The 21539-nt window shown below is 44.8% G+C and overlaps 1 protein-coding gene across 1 annotated transcript; it reads right to left on the bottom strand.

Annotated features, from left to right (window-relative positions):
- Positions 1–1720: 1720 nt before the first annotated feature.
- LOC146206488 (isocitrate dehydrogenase [NAD] subunit beta, mitochondrial-like) lies at positions 1721–21374 on the bottom strand. Its single transcript, XM_084591208.1, has 9 exons — positions 21246–21374; positions 20740–20796; positions 6376–6518; positions 6175–6315; positions 5946–6078; positions 5625–5861; positions 4929–5075; positions 2645–2800; positions 1721–2509 (listed from the first exon to the last, which is right to left on the bottom strand). The coding sequence occupies exons 1-9, from the start codon at positions 21294–21296 to the stop codon at positions 2432–2434; spliced, it is 1143 nt and encodes a 380-aa protein (XP_084447334.1). The 5' UTR covers positions 21297–21374; the 3' UTR covers positions 1721–2431.
- Between the last annotated feature and the right edge of the window lie 165 nt (positions 21375–21539).

The following is a 21539-nucleotide window of genomic DNA, read 5'->3' as shown; positions in this document are numbered from 1 at the left end:
AGTATAGGTTCACCTCTGGCTGCTTGGCTTTGTCAGAAAGAATGAAAACATCTGTGAAAAATTGCTTGCTGCCACAGCACAGCTAGCATTTATTCTAGTTACATACTTTAATCATACTACAAGTTTACGTTCACAATGCTTACAATGGTGAACTGACAAAGATTTATCGAGGACTTCCTTTTCTTTACAAATCTAACAATGTCTTATGATAATCTCAAATTCCTTAAAACTATTCGTTTGTCAAAACACAAGTGCTGTCCACTGCCTTTCATGTCTGTGAATCACAGTACTCTGCGCTGTATCCCATTCAAATGTGTAAAATTTATTTAAACCACAACCAACTTTGCAATTTTCGAACAATCATTTAAATAAATTACAATTTCAACAAATGGGTATATCAGACAATATTCAACATTCGTGGCTTATTGAAATTGGCTTTACTAGGACTACATCTGCCCCTTCCAATCGAAATTTTTATTTTCCAGTAGGTCTGCATGGCAAAACCATCAGTGGTCTACACGAGTGTGCCAGTGTCTCCCCCATTGCACATATCATAGGTCAAATCAAGTTTTCCCAATCTTTTTTTTTGGTGTCATTACGGATGCCACCAAAAAATATTTCGTATGTGCCCATGAATGGAACGTTTTTGAATGAGGCAGAAGCCACATCTGACGACCAGGTTCAGGACAACCTGTCTGTTGGCATGGTTGCTACAGCATAGGCAGCCCCAGTAAAAGCATGGTAGCGTAGAGTATAGTATGGTAAAATTTAATATGCGAAGTTCCAATTCCCCAAAGCTACACATTGGCTATAAGGACAATGGAGGCACCTGGATGAACTCTGATTATCTAGGATTCTTCAAAGTGCAGCAACATCGCACAACAGAGAAGTACTTTTGCCTTTCCCCTCCAATGAAATGCTGCCACGGCGACAAAGGTTTGATCTAGTGACTTTGGGCACAAAGCCATTCGATTCGAAAACGATTTCGCTGTTTGATTTTTTCACAGCTGTGAGTTTAAACAAAGCAGGTGCCTTTAATTCGGCCCAATTATTTTATCACCTGTGCTAAATTTTGTAGTCCATCTCTTTCAAGGTACCGCATAGTGAAGTGCAACTCAGATGCGAGCTGAAATTGATGACTTAGGACACAAAACTCTCTCTCCTGCATTTACTTCAAACCAATTTAGAACCAATTTATTCTAAAACTCAAAACTTCATCTCAAAGAAATGTAAGAAAGAGAAATGCAGATCTAGTCTAACCACAGGCTTTAGCTTGTATCTAGCATGCAACAATTAAGAAAACAGACCTGAGAGAACTTGACTGCAGTATGAAACATTTTAGTGCACAAAGTCACAAGGACAAAGAGGAAGGACAACATGGATGCCAGACCACCATCTGTGGTGTCCTCCCTCTTTGTTTTTTGCATGCAGGAATGATTTTTTATAATGCTACCCAGAACCAACTGGCTCGGCTATCCACGCTCAGAACTTGATGCTTGTTGCTGATCATTTTATTGCCATGTCAGCTTAAAAAATTTTGAACTTGTGAACGTTCTTAGTGTATGCATTCTGAGAAGTAGCAGTGTTGCCAGCAAAAGCCATAATGTCTTTTTCCGCTAGATTATTTAGTCCGCTGTTACACTGCTCACACGATACAGTAGAGTACAAACAAGATTAAAGAAAGACGACATTAAGACAACACATCAAGAGACCCCCCAGGTACATTGCCTAACTTGATATTTATTATGTTTCAGGATGGACTAGAATGGATGTGCAAGACAATTAAAAGGAAGTAGGACAATGCTGGAGTCTGCACAAGTCAATCGCTCCCTGCATCCCAGAAGCCCAGGAACTGCACAACATGGTGGCTGATGGAATATTATACAAGCCAAGAAAGGTTTATTTTGCACGGACTGCAGTCAAAAGTAACAATGGAACACTGCAGTGCTCATGTTTCTTGTGTTGTACATTCAGACTAGGCCTCTAACTTGCAAATGCGCTTCCATCATTTCTCCAAAAGGCAGACCAGCCTGGTCACTATACTAAAGACCTGCGCTCATGTGCTAAGCACAAGTGAGGCCTGGAGACATAATGAGATAGGACTAGGCTAACAACACAGCTTTACTAACAGAAAGCACTAAAGTTGTTTCCCTCTACTTGACTGCCAAATGCTCAGGAGCAAACATTTAAAATGTATTGTCATAATTTCCATACAGCATCTAAAATGAGCTGCAGAGTGCAAGAAAATCTCCTCATGGTGTTTTTCAACAATGTATAACTGACTGCACCTAAGAGCAATGTTCTGGTTTACAGCTAAATTAAAAGAATTTTTCAGCAGCCTGTGTCCACTTTTGTACCTATACAGTACAAAGAGCAATGCACTGGAAATTAGGCCTCACAAATGATAGCTGCAATAGCAACGTGCATGCCTCTAGTGTGGGAGATTCTGGATGACTGCTGCAGTGAAGTCAGTTGTGCTGGCATAGCCACCAAGATCCCGAGTACGGACCTAGAAGTAGAGAAAAATTAAGATGTCAATGTTCAATGAGAATTCAAGTGCAATATTAGTGCTCAGCAATATGCAATATCAGCATTTCTGCAGTAATTTAATCACTGGCGCGATTTTTCACATGGTGATGCCTACCTTGCCACTCTTGATGACTTTTTCCACTGCATCCTTCACAAGGGTAGCATAGTAGTGAAGGTTTACATGCCGCAGCATCTGTGCTGCACAGAGGAACATTGCTGTTGGGTTTGCAATATTCTTGCCTGTGGCCTCCCCAAAAGTATGCCGTGCTCCCTGTACAAAAGAGAAAACGGTGAAGCAGAATTTACCAGACTTCTCCTTGTACCCGGTGTGGAAAAGAGAGCCCAAGCAGTCACCTGCACCACGCAACCCACCACTAGCAGAAGGATGCTATGCTAAGCCAGTCGCATATACTCCAATGCATCAGAGCCGTGATATCGGATGGTCTCCATAACACTAGCAAGACCATTCACACATTTGCTTATTATTTCTGTTCCTAACTTCTCTAAAGGTCAACCATGCATTGGAGCGAAATGCCACATTCATTGAAGTATGCAAAAAAAACTCCTAATTTGGCTGGTTAATTTAGGCACCCCATATTTACACGTAGATGTAAGCGATATTATGCAAAAGCATGAACTATAAGTGTAAGGTATAGCTACTAAACGAACGAATGAAAATCTGCAGTGATGCTAGCACGTGGAAACAAATAAATCAATGGCACACAAGTACTAATTAAATGTCTCTGTAATAAATAACTAGTATCAAAATGACTGCACTGTTAAAGAAAAAACAGAGCAGACATTTAAATTATTAATTTAAGGGCAAGACAACAGCATCAGGGTGTATAGCAAACCACCATTTTAAAAATTCCTATTTTTCCAGGTTTTCCCTATTATTTCAGTTCAAATTCCGTGACGAGTGAAGAAGCTAAAAAATGTAGCTGCTGATGATAATGAGCATAGACAAATAATTCACAGCAAAAAGCTGATCATATTCAAATCTTGCAATTTACAATAGTGAAGAGGCTGTCATTAGTGTTAATGGTCGTTAAGAACACCAAACGTTTACTGAAAATTAAAAGCGCGCTGATATCAACCTCAGAGCATACAACCCGCCCATTCCGCAACAGCCGGGCCAATCCAATCCAATATGGCTGCACGCGCGCGTTTGGCAGCACTTTAGTTCACTATAGCAGCACAGCTCGCCAATCGCTTTCGCGCTGGCTGCTGCTGGCGCGGTTATTTCTGCGTTTTGTTGCATACTATTATCACACAGCGCTTCCGCATATTTTATTGACTACCCACTTCACATGTATATAGGGTCTTTTACTTTGCTCAGACGTGCGCTGGCGTCAAACTAATATATTGCGCCTCGCTTTGCGCCGCGGCGGCCACGGCGGCCAAGCGGTGTTGAGACAGCAAAAAAAATCTGCAAGAATAACATACTTGCTCTGCGCCAGCTTGGAATGAAAATGCACTGCAGAATATATCATGCGATTTTCCCTGATTTGGCAAAATTTTTGACGGTTTCCCTGACATTTCACTGAATTTTTCCGGTGCGTAAAATTTCCCTCACTATTCCTGGTTGTTACACACCCTGAGCATTAATGTCTTCTGTCTGCTGGCACCTCTTGCAGGTCCCCATTTGCATACATGCACTTTGCTAAGTGCTTTTAATTTGTGCATCTATTACCTCACACATACTTATTAGCATACAGTCGTAAGATACCGCAATATGTGAAAGACTACCCGACAGACATAAATCCCTGCTTTAAACAAGCCGTGAAAACAAGCTTGTGTGTCCTAGGGGCAGTATATGTAACTCGGGATCCAAGGATCCTGGGAAGGCTGGATTCAGATCTCATCCTTCCATTTCAAAGGTAAAACCTGACTTGGCACTGCCTGCCAACTTGGCCACACAATGTGGTCTCGTGACACCACACAGCCCGACGATCGGCCAGACCACAGCCACATCATCTGCTAGCTGCCACCTGCCAGAGCCATGCCTATGATTTTTCACTCACAAAGCCAACAATGCTGACTCTGGATTTCCTGGAGAATGCGGCCTTTAACACTACTGAATAAAAATGAACCTAATTACAGTGGCAACACCTGCCCTGTGCAGTTTGGGCAATGTGTGCATGCATACCTGTTTTGTCAAAAACAATATGCCTAGCAACCAAGTTGCACAGGTGAAAAAAAAAGAAAAGAGCAAACAAGCAATGCATGGAAAGGAATGATACTTGGTAAAACCAACTTGTGACGCTGCTTCTCCAATTCTCCAACGCCAGCAACTTTTACATTACACTGCTCAAAGTTTAACACAAAGCGTGAGATGAACAATTTTTTTCGTGACAGCATGTCATACAGAGTAGAAAAAAGCAGGAAAGTGAACTTACAGGCTCATAAATCACACAGTCTTGACTGTAGCTGGCCCCCGGCACCACACCTGCTCCACCAACAAGACCAGCAGCCAAGTTGTCAATGATGTTACCATACAAATTCGGCATTACCATCACGTCGAACCGATGGGGATTTGCCACCAACTGAAAAAAGGTAAACAAGCTGTACTGCAGGCTCCCTTTGACAGCACATGCTTATAAGAGAAATAGGCTAGTATGAAACAGTTTTTGTTCTGAAATAGCTAAGAAAGAGAAAATGTAAACAGAGAGACAAAATTTTGCCACTGCTTAGTAAGAATACTCACTGCGTCAAGTTTAAACAACGAATAGTATTCCTATCAATGTTTATGCACATTCCCTTTGATGAGCAAAGGCTTCCTATCTAGAATAAAATGTCAAGAACTGTGATAATCAAGCAAGGTTCTGCAAGCATCACAAGTAATGGCATCTTAGTAGTAAGGAGCAAGAACCCAGTTAGCTACAATGGAATTTCATATTGGCATGACTGCTTGCCTCCTAGAAAGTAGAGCAGTAGGGCTGCAGGAGCTTCTTTTCAAAGTAACAGTACAATACAAATTGCTACATGAGGGCAGTTATAATGACAAAATGAAAATAAGAGAGGTAAAATTAAAGAATAGAGAGCAGAAAGAAGAAAATATTTTCGAAGGCATGGGAGTGAAAAACTATAGTCACCTGCATGCAAGTATTGTCAATAATCATGGACTCAAACTCAATCTGTGGGTAAAGCTCTGAAATCTCTTGGCAGCAGCGTAAAAACAGGCCATCTCCAAGTTTCATTATGTTAGCCTTGTGCACCACTGTGACCTTCTTGCGGCCATGCTTGGTAGCATAGTCAAAAGCAAACTTGGCGATCTTGCGAGATTTAGTCTCGGTCACAATCTTGAGACACTCAATCACACCATGTACACTCTGGAAAAGATGACATACAGAACAATGTAAACAGTAAATTCTGTTCAACATAAGACAGGCACCAATAAAGTTATATCTGCTTGCCTCATGTTCAAGGGCACTGTATTCACCTTCTGTCTGCTCCCGGATTACAAAAAAGTCAAGATTATTGTGCCGAGTTTTAATTCCAGGGAGACTGCGCACATGGACAACATTGGCAAAAAGGTCAAGCTGGTTCCTGAAATGCAACAATAACACAAAATACATTAACTAGGGTAATCAATCAACCTAGAGACAAAGTCATCTTTGCAGTAGGAAAATATGGAAAATTTACCTGATTTTCATGTTCAATGTCTGCAGTTCTCCCGTATGGGAAATGTTTGGTGAAGACAAAATTCCTTTCAGCGCAATGCCATTTTTCTGCACAGACTCTATCACTGTTTCAAGGGGTGCACTAATTGTGTGGTGAATCTCACTGGAAGTAAAAATTAAAAACGTGAGCTCCCCTTCTTGCAGTTTCCACTCCTATACTTACCTCAAGAAGATCTCTTCAAACTCGATAGGAATACTGATAGCTTCAAAGACCTTTTTGACAGCATCCGCAAGCTCAGGCCCAACACCATCACCAGGAATGAGAGTACATTTGATCTTGGCTTGAGGGCGGGAAACTGGCTCTTGCTGAGAGATAGATGCCAAGAGTGAAGCGAAAATTAGGAGGACACTCAAGCTTCACTCAAGAGTAGACGTGATAGTACCTTTAGCACCACCTGCTCATTCTAACGACAGCTGTTCATTAGCATACACTCATATAGCAAAGCATACGCCAGCACACCTTTTATACTGCTTGTGCACCATGTGTGTACTGTAGCAGCGTAGTATGATCACGGGTTCTCCTGGGGGCACCGCATACTGGTATATGCTGGCATACTGCTTGTGCGCTATGTGTAGTGCGGCAGCATACTATGATCGTGGGTTTTGCTGTAGGCGCAGCATGCAGGCGCTGACTTTCGTGCTAGCACAATGGAGAACAACAACGCCGACACCAGCTTTTCTGCGACATGGGGCCCTTATGCTACCACATAAAAATGCACCCAGATATGTGCGCTAAGCAAAGATTTTAGCAGGAGAGGAAGTACAAAATACCTGACACTAACTCAATATACAACATAAAGCACAACATATGAGGCAATACGATACAGAAGTCCAAACTTCTGGCACATACGTAGGACCACACGTCTATTACCTTAAAGTCAGATTACTACTTTAACAAATGGCACTGACAGTGAATTTCACTTGCAATATCTGCACTGATCTTTCACCTCAAAGTACTATGGTCACATCAGCTTACAGGCCAGTACACTCATAACCTGTAGAAGTCACACACAAACTCAAACTAGGTGCTGGAATTTCTTCTGAACACCTTGAACTGTAATACACAAGAGGTGACCCTCACTACGCCAATGTAAAGCCCCAAACTCATCTCAGTCACAGGCAACAAATATGAAAGAAGTCAACAGATGCCACATTTATAATACACCTAGAAATGGAAAGCAGCAAAACTGATAAGGCTCACACCCCATAATTTGTTTCATTCTTTAACTACTGTGAGCTATGAATTAATTTATGCCTGGACACTGCCATTATGCATTGAAATAAATGCAGATGAAAAACATTTAACAGGAATTTTACAAAGGAGCGCGCTTCTCGTTGAGCCCTTTGCAACTGCCGTTCATAAGGCTGTGATTCATTGAACCCTATCAGGCGAGACAAAAAACTGCATTCACCTGAACAAATGGAGATGCACATGAACACGTGGTACACATCACTACAAAAGCTACAAATGATGTGGTACCCCTGAGGCCATCATATCAAAGAGTGAACTCTAGGTCAAAACTCCTCAGGCCGCCATTATGGTATCCTCATGCTATCCTAAAACTCTTCAGGCTACCATTATTTTAGGAACTGTGCCATTGTGCCACAATCACGTGACACAAAAGTGACGTAGTGTTTATGTGATTCATGTGTGCCCTGTCGGTGTTTTTTTATTTTCTATTTCTTTTTCATTCCACTAGGAGGGAGTAAGAGGGGGGCTGCAAGATGTCTCTCAAGTCCAATGCACGGGAAGGATGAAAGGAGGTGCTTGGCAGTCAAACGAGTGCGGGCTTCAAGCTACTCTCCGCGCTCGTTTAATTGTGGGGTGCGGTGGGGTGGAGTGGGGGGTTGGAGGAGGGGGCGTTTAAGCATCCTGTGAGCAAAGCACACAGCAACACGCATTCTTTCTTTATTTTGTCCTAGCAGTGTGGAAAGGATGAAAGGAGGGGGTGTGCAAGTCAACGCAGGCAGCGCGGTTTCAAACGAGTGATGGCTCGGAGTTGCCCTCGGCCAACGCGCTGCCACTGCTCGAGCCCAGCCATGCCTCGGTAAAGCACACAGCAGTATGCGCCGCGCTTGCTATCTTTTTTTTTTTCTTCATTGCAGTGAGGTATGGGCTGGTCTGGCCAGTGCGGCAGCGGAGCGAGCGCTAAAGATTTAACTGCTTCTGTGCATGCGCACAGGACTCAATAGGCTGCTCTTGTACCTTAAGTTATGCCTCTTATGTGAAACAATTATAGTGACGAAAAATTGTCCGTCCATATAACCTAAGCAACATCTGGCATAATTTCATAGCTTATTTCCAAACGAATGCTCTCATTCTTGATAGTTATTTCTTTACTGACACTACAAAACTGCATGTGTGTGGGAGCGCGTTTGTGTACAAAACGCACGTTTTCTCTCTTATACATTTTCATTAGAATGAGAAATTCGAACACACAATCCCTGCAGCGCACTGCGAAGAAGCTGACTCACGACCCAAAGTCCCTGACCACCCCGCCAAACAATCGGAAGAAAAAGAACGAAAGCAAAAAATTGCGAACGCACTAATCGGCGCCTTTTGACTGAGCAGCGCGCCTCTCTCACGCCATAATTATGTACCTCACTCAACCTCACTAGCTGAGGTTGAGGTCTCATCTCAATCTTCAGTCAGTATAGAGACCTTACTTAACCTCATTTCAAACTCATATTGTGATATGGGGTGGCGTTCATACGTAATATATGTAAATAAAACTTTTTAAAGCTTTTTTATTACTGCATAGTGCACCTGTGCTGTCGCCCTTTCGTGTGAAAAGCCTAAACAGACTGCGGCAACACGTTCAACACACACACACACACACACACACACACACACACACACACACACACACACACACACACACACACACACACACACACACACACACACACACACACACACACACACACACACACACACACACACACACACACACACACACACACACACACACACACGCGCGCACACACACACATGCTATACCGTGCGTCCAGCAAGTGAACCAGGAGCAGGTGGGAGATGAGGAAGAGGAGGAATGCTCAGACGAACAGCTCACGGTCCCGTCCCCGATCAGCAAGGAGGCAAGAGAGGAGGCGCCGGCCCGACGCGTAGATAGCTGGTAGAGTCGATCGAGCCACCCCCCCCCCCCCCCCCCCACACACACACACATCCCATCTCCCTTTCCCCTGGACGCCAAGAGTGCCGCCGCGACCCAGGCCGGCATAACCAAGAGGGTGTTGGCATAACCCGCGTCCGGTGTCCCCTCCCCAAGAATACCCCAAAGTTCTCAGTAGTAGTAGTAACCCACCCTCTGCAGTCGGGACCGACCCAAAGGTGGTCTATTTTTCATAGCTTTTTTTTTGTAGCGTTTTTTTATATATATATATATATATATATATATATATATAGCTCGACCCCCTAGCGTATACATGAGCCCGACAGGCCCACCCGACCCGACTTTGTCGGTCTCATGTAAGCCCCCACAGACACACACACGAGCGCGGGTGCCACCCCCGGTTGCCGGAACTGCACGGGACCGCGACCCATTGCAACATGCGAAAACATAACTTTCCGAACATTTTTTTTTTTCTCGCTTCGCTGTGTACCTTCGTTAGTTGGCGTGCGTTTTGAAGAACACTGCGAAAAAGTATGCAACATTTCGAAGCTGCTTTTTTAAAGCGGCACGATAAGTGCATGTAGTGAAGACGGGCATATGTTTTTCTCCGAATCGCAAAAGCTTCTCCTGGAGTACAATCGTGGAAACTAGACAGTTTAGAATACTCTACATTGAAAGCAGTTCTCAAACGGCAGGACAAGCGAAAAAAATCAAATTGCGCACTGTTGCAGGCGACGGCGCCGTCAACACACCGCGCCTTCTTCCGGCGTCCGCGCGTCAGCCTCCCGTGTTTGTAAACACAACGGGGTTTCGGCCGATCAGTGTACTGACAAGTTTCTTTCGAGGTGAAAACTTGACTAAAGACGTTACGTTTGTTTAATCCAGCCCCGTGTACGACGTAAGAGAAGTAATGGGTGAGTACTGAGTGAGCAAAGATAAGAGCGAAGCCGCGGCGCCGCCGTCTGCCACATGCAGATGACAAACGGCACGCGGCTAACGCGGCAAAGGAAACAAACAGGGTGCCATACTGACATGCTCCACTCTAAAAAGCACATGTAAAGAAGGCAGCCTTTTACAGCTGTATGAATAAATCAGGAAAAAAACATCTTTCAAGAAAATAACCGCACAGAATATAACAAAACCTAACTTCTGACGATGGTCGAGCAAGTTTCAAGTAAACGCTTCCGCATTTTGTTGGTCCCCGGCGAATTCCGATCAATGATGTTGCAGTCAGCAGCATAGCAATTAGCGCACCCTTTTTAGGACCCACATGTGTCCGAAACAAGCTCCGCGACGAATCGCCGAAATTCCGTCGTTCCGGAGTAGCCCATTGACAATTTTCACGAACCACGCAATATAACGTTTTCTCGACTGCACGATTGAATTGCTCTGCCTCATTGAAGGAGCGCATCCAAATTTGTCTTAACGCTTCGTATTCGGCGATGTAAAACAAAGAGCCGATGAAAAAACGTAGACCATTGGCATGTGTCTGCAAACGTTCAACGTGCGAGCGAAATCGCACACGATTGTCGCCCATCTCCGGGGTGCAAGTTTTTAGCGATGTTGACATAGCCAGCGTTGTTGCCTGTCAGGAAAGTGAGAAAAACACGAGCACGCCCCGGGTTTAACTTTGAATTGTTACAGGTAAGCGAGGCTTTACGAAATCATGACGCTAAAGGCTAAAATGGTTCACGATGGTTTCACTTTCGCCTGTAGTTTGCTTCGATTTCAATTCAGGCAGTGTAAAAACTATAACATTTACGCGTGGCCATCATTTGAATCGAGCAAGCAACCGTTGTAAGCATACAGTATGTGCGAGACAGTGAAATCCAATAGTCTGCTCTGCACAGGACCACTCGTGCGCTCCGAAACAAGATTGCTCAAGTCTGTAGGTACAGAGGTGAGCAAGCTTGTCTACAGCGCTCGAATGGACCGCTGCGAAGGAAAAGGCTCAAAATTTTGGGAGCAGACCGGCATTTTCAGAGTCAATGCTGGTACTCCGTCAAGGCCGTAGATTTAGGAGCAATAAAATAACGAGTAAGTCGTTTTCCTGATAGAGATGCTGTGCTAAAATTGCACTTTGTGTGCTAAACAGCGCGCTGCGTTTTGTGCATGCGCCGCGAAGGCCAACGAAGAGCAGACGATGTTGGCTGACAGACGCGAAAAACTTTACATCGATCAAGGGCCTAATTATGCAACGATCACTCCACAAAAACTGTCACAAAGCGATCAATTAGCCCCGCTCCTGTTGGTCGATTTTCGTTGGCGGACCTAGGGAAAAGAGGGGGGGGGGGGGGGGGCTGACTGACAGGTTTGTGACAGCTTTTGAGACGTGGTCGTTGTGTAATTCGGTCCTATGAACGCAGCATTAATTGTTATGCACGACTACTGTGCGCCTGGGTGTGCCGGTCGGACACGCCAAGAAATGAGCTGGGCATCACTTGGCGTTACGCACAAGTACTTTCCACACACAACAGGGACACGATGAATATTCGTCGTGCCCACGCCTTCTTCGTGGTTCTTCACCGGCATGAAAAAGTATTCTGACTTGCGCGTTATTTTTAACAGGCTCGCATCGCTGATAGGACCTGAAACATGCCAAAAGAGATTTGCGCGGACAAAACAGTCGCAGGCCTGAATAAAGAAGGCACACTAAGTGAACTAACTACAGGGTGTGTCCGGAAAGTAATGTAATTACTTTTTTTATTTCGGGCGCTGCTATCGGTCCTACCGCGCTCGGATTGCTTCGGTTAAGAATAAAAAAAAAAAAAAAAAGGAGGGGGGGGGGGGGGGGACCTTCAGCTTTTCATGACTGCTTATGCAGTCTGCTCCAAGCTCTAGGAGCGCCAGGATTGCTGTTCCTGTGTGCTTCCTGATAGTGCTGTGTCACGACGTGTCATGGCATCCACACGCGAACGGTACGCGATCAACTTCTGTACATCTTGCCGACACCAACCAAATGATTCAGCAAGCCTACGGGAATTCTGCTTCGTCATATTCTCAAGTTTAAAGCTCGTTGAAGGAGTTAGGGCCATTTCACATGCTGCGACTGCAGGGAAGATGTTCGGTGCAGTCGGTGACGCCGCAGTGCGATTTTCGCAGTGTTTTCACATATAGCGAACCCCGTGCGAATTCGGTCAGAGACACTCGAATGGTTGGTTGACGTATGCATGGGCAACCGACGCGTACATGTGACTCTAATGCATTAAAATGTTTTAATATTCCTTATTTGTGCCTATAGCTTTAGGTTCACGTAGTTATTTCATATGTATTTGATGGAATAAACGGTTATGTATTATTTATTAAGCACGCTACTGCACTGAATGAAACGACTGATGTGAAAATAGCGCTGTCACGAAGGCGTCGATGCAACTTTGCGAGCTAGGTTGAGTTCCTCGTCGCTCATCGCTCGCCATTAATGGACAGCACGCCTACGTAATGCGTGCGATTGCGACACCTCGAGTTCTGTTTGCCCGAGAAGAAGGAACCCCTCCACGCTCTTCAGCAAAGGAGCGTCACTGACGGATTGTGCAGTGACTACGATGCACTGAAACCGCCGAGCAACTGCTCTGTTTGTCCCGCATTTGCTAGCGCGCAAAAGGCTTCGCGCACCGTAAGCGAAACTCGGCCGGATGTACCCCTGCAGGGGAGCTCACTTTTCCTAGAGGCCAGCTCACAAAACGCGGATCGCATTGCGTGCACTCCCGGGTTACTCGGACGGCACGGAGCTCGCGGCTCTCTCTTTAAACCCCAGGAACACGTGCAGTGCCAGTGCCAGTCTTGTGTCGTGTTAATCTGTTAATCAGAATTTTGAAGTTATGCGGCTAACATTCTGCGCGCCTCCCTTCTAGTGTCGCCCGCTAAGTTCACACATTTTTTTTTACACCCAGGGTGTTGTTCACAAAGAATTCGTACCCTCAATGACATACAGTCAACGCTGTCTACTACGTGGATGTGTTCGACAGATTGAGAAAAAAGGTCCTCCGAGCGCGAAAGAAGGTCGCCGATACATGCCAGTTGCACCACAACCATTACTCCAGCCACACTTCTCCGCGCGTACGGGAGTTCCTGGCCAGGCGCAACTTGGCGACGCCGATCACCCCTCTCTATAATCCTGACCTGGCTCCGGCAGACTTTTTCCTGTTCTCGAGAATCAAGAGCGCCCTGAAAGGAGTCCGTTTTGGCAACATCCAAACGATCCTAACTGCCATGACGAGGTTCCTGTCGATGCCTTCCAGGATGCGTACAGTGCGTGGCAGAAGCTGGCAAATATGTGTAGATACCAAAGGATTCTAAACTTCTGTAACGATATCTTGAATAACTTTTTTTTTCGTCTACGGATAGAGGCTTCATTACTTTCCGGACAAACTCTGTACATTCAAGGCTGACCGTGACGGACCGTGACTAAGGGCTCCCCGCAAAACAGAACGGTTGCACGAAATAACAAATTTTCAACTACACATGGCCGACTAGCCATAATTCCCGATAAGCGCGATGCGGCCCCATGGCGACGCTTTGTTGTCCCAACAAATCCCATGATTCCGTGCTTTTTAAAAAACGACTTGACATCCGCCACACTTTTTGTAATGGCATGCCAGTCATGCAGAGCTTCTGCCTTTTCTTTCATTCATACTGCCAAGCGACCTCCCGTTGTCGTCATCACGGCCATACCGCGCATCGGGATATGCAAGTATGCACGTGTAATATTAAATATGTTTGGTTCGGTTCACGGGGTAGGACGTCCCAATGCCACTCAGCCTATGAGAAACGCCGTAGTGAAGGGCTCCGGAAATTTCGTCTACCGGGGGTTCTTTAACGTGCACTGACATCGCACAGCACACGGGGGACTTGCTTTTCGCCTCCACCAAAAACCGGCCGCCGTGATCGAAATTTGATCCCGGATTCTTGGCCGCAGCAGTAGAAATAGTAATACGTGTACTGATTAGTTGATTATTGTTGTTGTGAAACACCCGCCTAAACTGAAGAGTTCAAGGACACAAGATCTCATTATATGTATAAACCTTCGCCAATACCATGTGACTGGCTTGCCCATATCGAAAACTGCGCGAGCGGCAGCGGCCGAGAAGTATCGGTGTGGACAAAAGTAAAAAGAGCGCGCTACTTGCTCCTAACTTATTTCCATTCCAATATAAGGCGTGGTTGCAATTTGAATGAAAAAGCGTGCTCCGTTTTTGTACGCGTCTGTACATCATATAAAACTTTTCAGACGAAAGCAATTTACTGATCTGGTCAATGTGGCTGCCACCTGTCAAGCACTTTGTTCATCTTTTCTTCGATGCACTCATACTGACACAATTCACATGAATGATATCAAAGTAGGCAAGCTGCAGAACAGAATAAAGAAATAGTAAGAAAGAAACGCGACTATTTGTACATTCCTGCGCTGCAGCGTGCTGCTTAAGCTTCATAGATGCGCAACAATCGCTCCAGCACAGGGCAGCTTCAACCTGGCCAATGCAGTTACTCGCACAAAGCGGTCGCGTCTGTCGGCACGAACGCTACGCTACATTTTAAGGTGTTAGCTCCAACCTTTCCTTGCGCCAAGGTCACACCTAACCAACGCCGTAAGGGAAGGGAAGAAGGCGACAGAGTAAGAAAAGAAAGAGGTGATGCGTGGAAGCCCACAGAATAATTTTTGACCACCTGGGGATCTTTAACATGCATCGACATTGCACAGCACACGGACGCCTTCGCGTTTCTCCATTGAAACGCTGCCGCAGCGGTCTGGTTCGAACGCGGGCGCTGATGATGAGAGCAAGTTAAAGATACCCAGGTGGTTGAAATTATTCCGGAGTCACCCACTATGACAGCTCTTTCTCTCTTCTTTCACTCCCTCCTTCCTCCCTTTCCTTACGGCGAGGGTAGGTGTCCAACCCAGAAGTGTGATAAATACTGCCTGCGCCTTTCCTTTCCTCTAGATCATTTACAATTTTACTGATAAACACAGAAACGGCGGCAGTTTCAAACGCAAGGGTGCGTTCGTAATCATCACAGCATGAAAGAAATCAATAAAATAAACATGGAAACCAGCACTGTGTCTCATATCAACAGAGCTATCGCTACACATTCAGTTCGGCAGAGTTGAACCCCTCTAGTTTCAAGGGCACTATTTTCAAGTGACACGTGAGAAAATGGGCCCGTTTCCCTCATCTTTGCACCATGTGAGCAGCATCATGCACCAGCACAGTAACAGTGCCGCGACAGCACAGCTCACAAGTTCCTGCTGCATAAACAGCAGCCTGAAGAGTTTTGACCAATACTGTATATACTGCTGCAAGCATATAATCACTATCAAACAAAATAGCCTACTTACCTACACCTAATTATTAAAGGTAGCTGATATACTCTGTGAAGACAAATCCATTCAAATATCTACTTTTGACCTATCAGCACCAGTTCTCTACGTTTTTCTAACTTTCAAATAGTTTTCTCTTTGGCATTCAAAAGAAAGCCCCCAGAAATTAGGAGCTTGTGTTTGTAACTGTGTGCACCATATGCAACTTGATGTATTACTTCTAGATGTGCAATGCGTGAATGAGTCAATTCTTTGCCTAGCCAGGTAGCTCCAATGAGGAACTTCAGAATCAGTTATGCTCGCCATCACTAGAATGCTGTCAACCCCCTGATTATCTGCAATGATGCAAGTCAGAATTTAATGCACTAATTTGAGAAAATAAGCTAAGTGTCCAAGAACCACTACAAATCCATAAGTGGTAGTTTATTTTTTTTTTTTCTTTATGTATTGTGCTTCATTAACCTTCTTTTCTCCCAGTAGTTTTAGTAGCAGGCATTGAAAAACTTTCAAATTTCTCAGTTTTATTACTATGTAGAAAATATCATCTCATTATAATTACAAATGACTGGCCAAAAAATGTCACAATGAGTATATCCTATATAGCAAGGATGGCCCAACCATGGTTTGAGTATGTGGCTCGTTGCAGCTCGAGGTGCGGCTCGTTACTCACATATGTACCCTTTTCCAGCCCCATATAAAAGAGTTGCTCGAGACTGAATGCAACCGTGCCATTTGAGGCAAACTTCAAGGTCTCTGCTTCATGAATGGGGCAGCACAATTCAGAGGCACACTGAGCAATCACTGCATGAGGGGCATTCACTGTGAGCACATATTTTGTTGGTCGAACCAAAAAGAATTTGCTTTTTTTCTGTGGCGACTCACTAAAAAAATATTATCCTCCTATGGTCACTTGCACACGTTTGCCTGATCATCCTTAATCATCACCATCAGCAGCAGCCTGACTATACCCACTGCAGGGCGAAGGCCTCTCCCATATTTCTCCCCTTAACCCGGTTCTGTGCTAGCTGCATCCACTTGACCCCTGCGAACTTCTTAATCTCATCCGCCCACCTAACTTTCTGCCGCCCCCTGCTACGCTTTCCTTCCCTTGGAATCCAGTTTGTTACCCTAAGCGACCATCGGTTATCCTCTCTTCGCACTACATGTCCTGCCCATGTCCATTTCTTCCTCTTAATTTCCACTAGGTGGTCGGTAACTTGAGTTATTTCTCTGACCCACTCTGCACGCTTCCTATCTCTTAATGTTACCCCTACCATTTTTCATTCCATAGCCCTCTAAGTAGCCCTCGTTCCATAGCCCTGTCCTAAGTAGACATAATCGCCTACTACTTCCAGTACTTCGCTACCTAATGTAAACTGCTGTTCCTTCCCGAGGCTGTTGAACATTACCTTAGTCTTCTGCATATTGATTTTCAAGCCTATCTTTCTACTTTTCCTGTCTAGGTCATCAATCATTATTTGCAGTTTATCCCCCGAGTTGCTTAGCAAGGCAATGTCATCAGCAAATCGCAGATTACTGAGGTATTCTCCATCTACCCTTATCCCTAACTGCTCCCATTCCAAGTCTCTGAATACTTCCTCTAAGCAAGCTGTGAATAGTACTGGGGAGATTGTGTCTCCTTGCCTAACACCTTTCCTTATAGGAATTTTGTTACTTTCTTTATGCAGAACTATGGTTGCTGCGCAGCCACTATATATATATATTCCAGCACTTTCACGTACGGCTCGTCTACCCCCTGATTTCGCAATGCCTGCATCACCGCCGATGTTTCAACTGAGTCAAATGCTTTTTCGTAATCAATGAATGCTATGTATAAGGGGTTATATTCTGAGCATTTTTCTATCACCTGATTGATGGTATGGATATGATCGATAGTAGAGTACCGTTTCTGAAACCCTGCTTGATCATTTGCTTGATTGAAGTCTAAGGTTGTCCTGATTCTATTAGCGATTACCTTAGTAAATACCTTATACGTAACAGACAGTAAGCTGATTGGTCTATAATTTTTAAGGTCCTTAGAGTCCCCTTTCTTATGAATGAGGATAATGTTTGCATTCTTCCATGGTTCCGGTACCGTAGATGACACCAGGCACTGCGTATACAGGGTGGCCAGTTTTTCTAACACGATATCCCCCTTGTCCTTCAGCAAATCTGTAGTTATCTGATCCTCTCCAGCTGATTTCCCCCTTTTCATAGTTTCTAATGCTTTCTTGACCTCGTCCTTCGTCACTGGTGGAACGTCTGACTGTTTTTCCCTACCGCCAATCTCATTACGGTCCTGACTACTTTGGCTACTGTAGAGATTTGTATAGAACTCCTCGGCTACTTTGACTATCTTATCCATATTCATGATGACGTTGCCCGCCTTGTCCCTTATCGCATACATCTGGTTTTTGCCTATGCCCAATTTCTTCTTTACCGCTTTAAGGATACCCCTGTTCTTTACAGTATGCTCAATTTTCGCCATGTTATACTTCCTTATATCGGCCACCTTGCGCTTATTGATTAGCTTTGATATCTCGGCCAATTCGATCCGGTCTGTTGGATTGGAAGCTTTCATACTCTGGCATTTCTTCAAATCTTTCGTCTCCTTAGACAGCTTACCGGTATCCTCTCTAACCATCCTACCGCCTACTTCTACTGCGCACTCAGTAATGATATCTCTGAAATTATTGTTCCTTGCTTCTAGGGTAATGTCGCCATCCTCGGTTAGAGCTGAATACCTAATCTGTAGCGAGATCCTGAATTCTTCTGCCCTCCCCCTCACCGCTAATTCGTTGATAAGTTTCTTTCTTACTAATCTGTTGCGTTCCTTCTTCAGATGTAGGCTATTTTGGGACCTCACCATCCTGTGGTCACTGCATCACACTTTCCCAATTATCTCTACATCTTGCACAATGGCGGGGGTTGAACACATTATGAAGTCAATTTCATTTTTAGTCTCCCCATTAGGACTTTTCCATGTCCATTTCCATGTCCATTGGTTTTCCAGGCATACGTGGGTCCTGAACGTCTTGAGTGTGGGCTTTTCTTGGACAATGATGGCAGTTTTCTTTTGACCTGGTCTCTTCAGATGGGAGCCGAGTGTTTGCTTAGACATGTGGTTGAGTTTCAGAGACAGCTCATGCAATTTGGCCTACGACAATCAAGATAACGCAACAAGCGACAGCGAGCTTCAAGCGTTCATGTGCAGGCCATTAAGTCGTCTCTTCATGCAGCAGCTGCGACTGCTGCCCTCCGTGACTCTTCTGGCGGGGGAGGAGGCTGTTGTGATTGTACATGGTCCGCGCTTGCGCGCACTATTGTGCGCCCGTGGGCATGGTATTGATATGTGCTGTTGGTGCAAGGGCTCTAAGTGAGCGTGTTCACATGAATGTTTGTGTGTGAGCATGCTTTGCTTTGTCGTGACCCTACAACTGCCAAGTTGGCCCTGTCAAGGGAACGTCAAGAAAAATACAAAGAAACATCGCCCTGTGAGAAATAGCCAGAAGTGCTTTTGTTCAACTGTTCACCCTTCCTGTCGAGAGGCGCTATTGTCAAGTGAGGAATGCCTATTGTCCAAAGGAGATGATCGGAGTGACACGTCCGCTGACTTACAGGAGAAGAAAGAAAGGAGCATGAGGTTTACGGCCATTAGAGGATTTCCCGTGAATGCAGGAAAGAGTTGCAATTGCCGGAAAGGGACAATGCTGGGAGCAGTATTCGTGGCGCGCACATACACTTGGGTTTCTGAGAAGGAAATCCACTTGCCGGAACCACCATATCGGATCTTTGCAGAAGAATAGAAATTTACCTCCTCGCCGTTCCCAAGCTCTACCCGACAACAAGTGACCACGTTCAACGAAACAATACTGGACCAGTCAGTGCATCAGACCATCAGTGCAGTGATGTGTTCGATTGGTTGCCGATATCTGAGGGGTGTGCCCTGGAACTGATTGGTCAGCATCTTCAGAGAGGGGCTGGACATAGGGGGATTTAAGGACGCTGCAGAGCACGAAATGACGCTCTGAGCCCTGGGTAAACAACTCATCCAGACGCTTCTCGCTATGAACTCTTAACGCTTGCCATTTTGCTGATATACCCTTTTTTTTCATGCAAATAAGTTTTCTCAAAGTGCCATTAAACCTGCTTGTATATATTTTACCAATTTCGAAGATTCAATCCTTCATCAACCCGGAGTCTCTGCACGCTACCAAGTGAAGGCCAGGTCGACTTAGTGCCAGCGTTACGACAGTGGCACATGCATAAAATACAGGTGTAATGCTGTGCTTTCCTCAGTGCTTCGCTCTCATGTAGCACATACATTAAAAGGCCAATAGCATCATAACCAATTATAATGCTTTGAGGCTCAACTATGCAATGCACACTATCATACACAGCAGAGCCAGGGCTCTCACTGTAAAGTAAAAGCCTGTTTACAAAATCCCCTGATCCCTTTCATATAAAAAATTGGGGGAAACCTAAGCTCTGCATTGAGGGTATGACAACAGTGTTGATGGTGCCACTCCCAATACAGCTCTTCATTCACTGAATCCCTAATCCCTTAATTTCTGCCTCTAGTGGTAGACTCTCCTTATGCGCGCAGGAGTGGAATACAGTAAGACACCACACACATGCTAGTGTGCGAGCATGCCTGCCACCACGTTTAGTTATTAACCAGAGGCCGAATTATGCAATGACCGCATCACAAAAACTGTCACAAATCTGTCACAAATCGATCGTCTAGCCCCGCTGCTAATGGTTGATTCTGACCAGCGGACTTGTCAACCAAAATGAGCAGAAGCTGACTGGCAGGTTTGTGACAGTCTTTGTGATGTGATCGTTGCTTAATTCGGCACCAGGTTCATTCAGTGAATCAGCTCATCCCAACCTTGGTGAAGACCGGTACAACACATAGAAAACGAAGACGCCAAGTTCTTGACAGAAATACCAAGGTAACAACAAGGTCAAGAAGTATTTCAGGGCTTTGTGCCCCCCAGCAATCATGCAAAAAACGGCAACCGAAAATAAAAAATAAAAAAACGGATTTCTACGGACGCAGACAGTTCGCACTCACCACAGCTTGCAGTTGACCGGCAGTGACCGCTAGACATCTCCGAGGCGTGTGCCCGCTCTGCGAATGGGGTGCAGCGTTTACAGCATCTCAAAACGGAGTCATCAAACACCGCAACAAACTACATATACTGTTTGTAAACATGCCCTCTTATACAGATTATCAACCTGATAATGCTATACAATAGAAACGACACGCACACAAAATGAAAGCAGAAGAAAATGGACTGCTCCAACAGCTTTACCATGTTGGAAGACAAAAATTACGACCACAAAACACAGACCGTACCGTGAGCTGATACAAATGAGAAGTTCTAAGAAAACAACGGATTTTTTTTTTCTTTTTTTTTTTTTTTTGGTTTCTGCCGCGACGTTTAATACCAGCGACAAGCAAGTATGTCCCATTGCCGCTATGTACAAATCGGGAAAGCTTAGAGTAACGACCCTCAACGACCGTAATGCATTAGATGTTTAGTGAAAAACATAGTTTAGAGCCGTTTCTGAACGTACAAGGGCGCACAGCTTGCTACAGTTCTTCAAGATTGCACGAAAACTGATCATTTCGTCGAATATCACCGATGATCGCGCTGCCGCAAAACTGCAAGGTGAACCCGCCTTGGGTGAACTGCAAAATTTCACAAAAATAAATAATAAAATAAATCAGACGGAGCCGCGGAGCCATCTAGTGACCAAAATGAATACATGCACTTCGTATAACTGTAAAACACTTGAAATGTATTTAATTAGTTATGAACTCTATCTGTTAGAATTATTTAAAGCCAGGAATAAACTTTGAATAAAAAC

The sequence above is a fragment of the Amblyomma maculatum genome, chromosome 1, assembly GCF_055883805.1.
Source record: "Amblyomma maculatum isolate TAMU_Amacu chromosome 1, ASM5588380v1, whole genome shotgun sequence".
In the NCBI taxonomy this organism is placed as follows: Eukaryota; Metazoa; Arthropoda; class Arachnida; order Ixodida; family Ixodidae; genus Amblyomma; species Amblyomma maculatum.
This window is presented reverse-complemented; position numbering and strand designations above follow the sequence as displayed.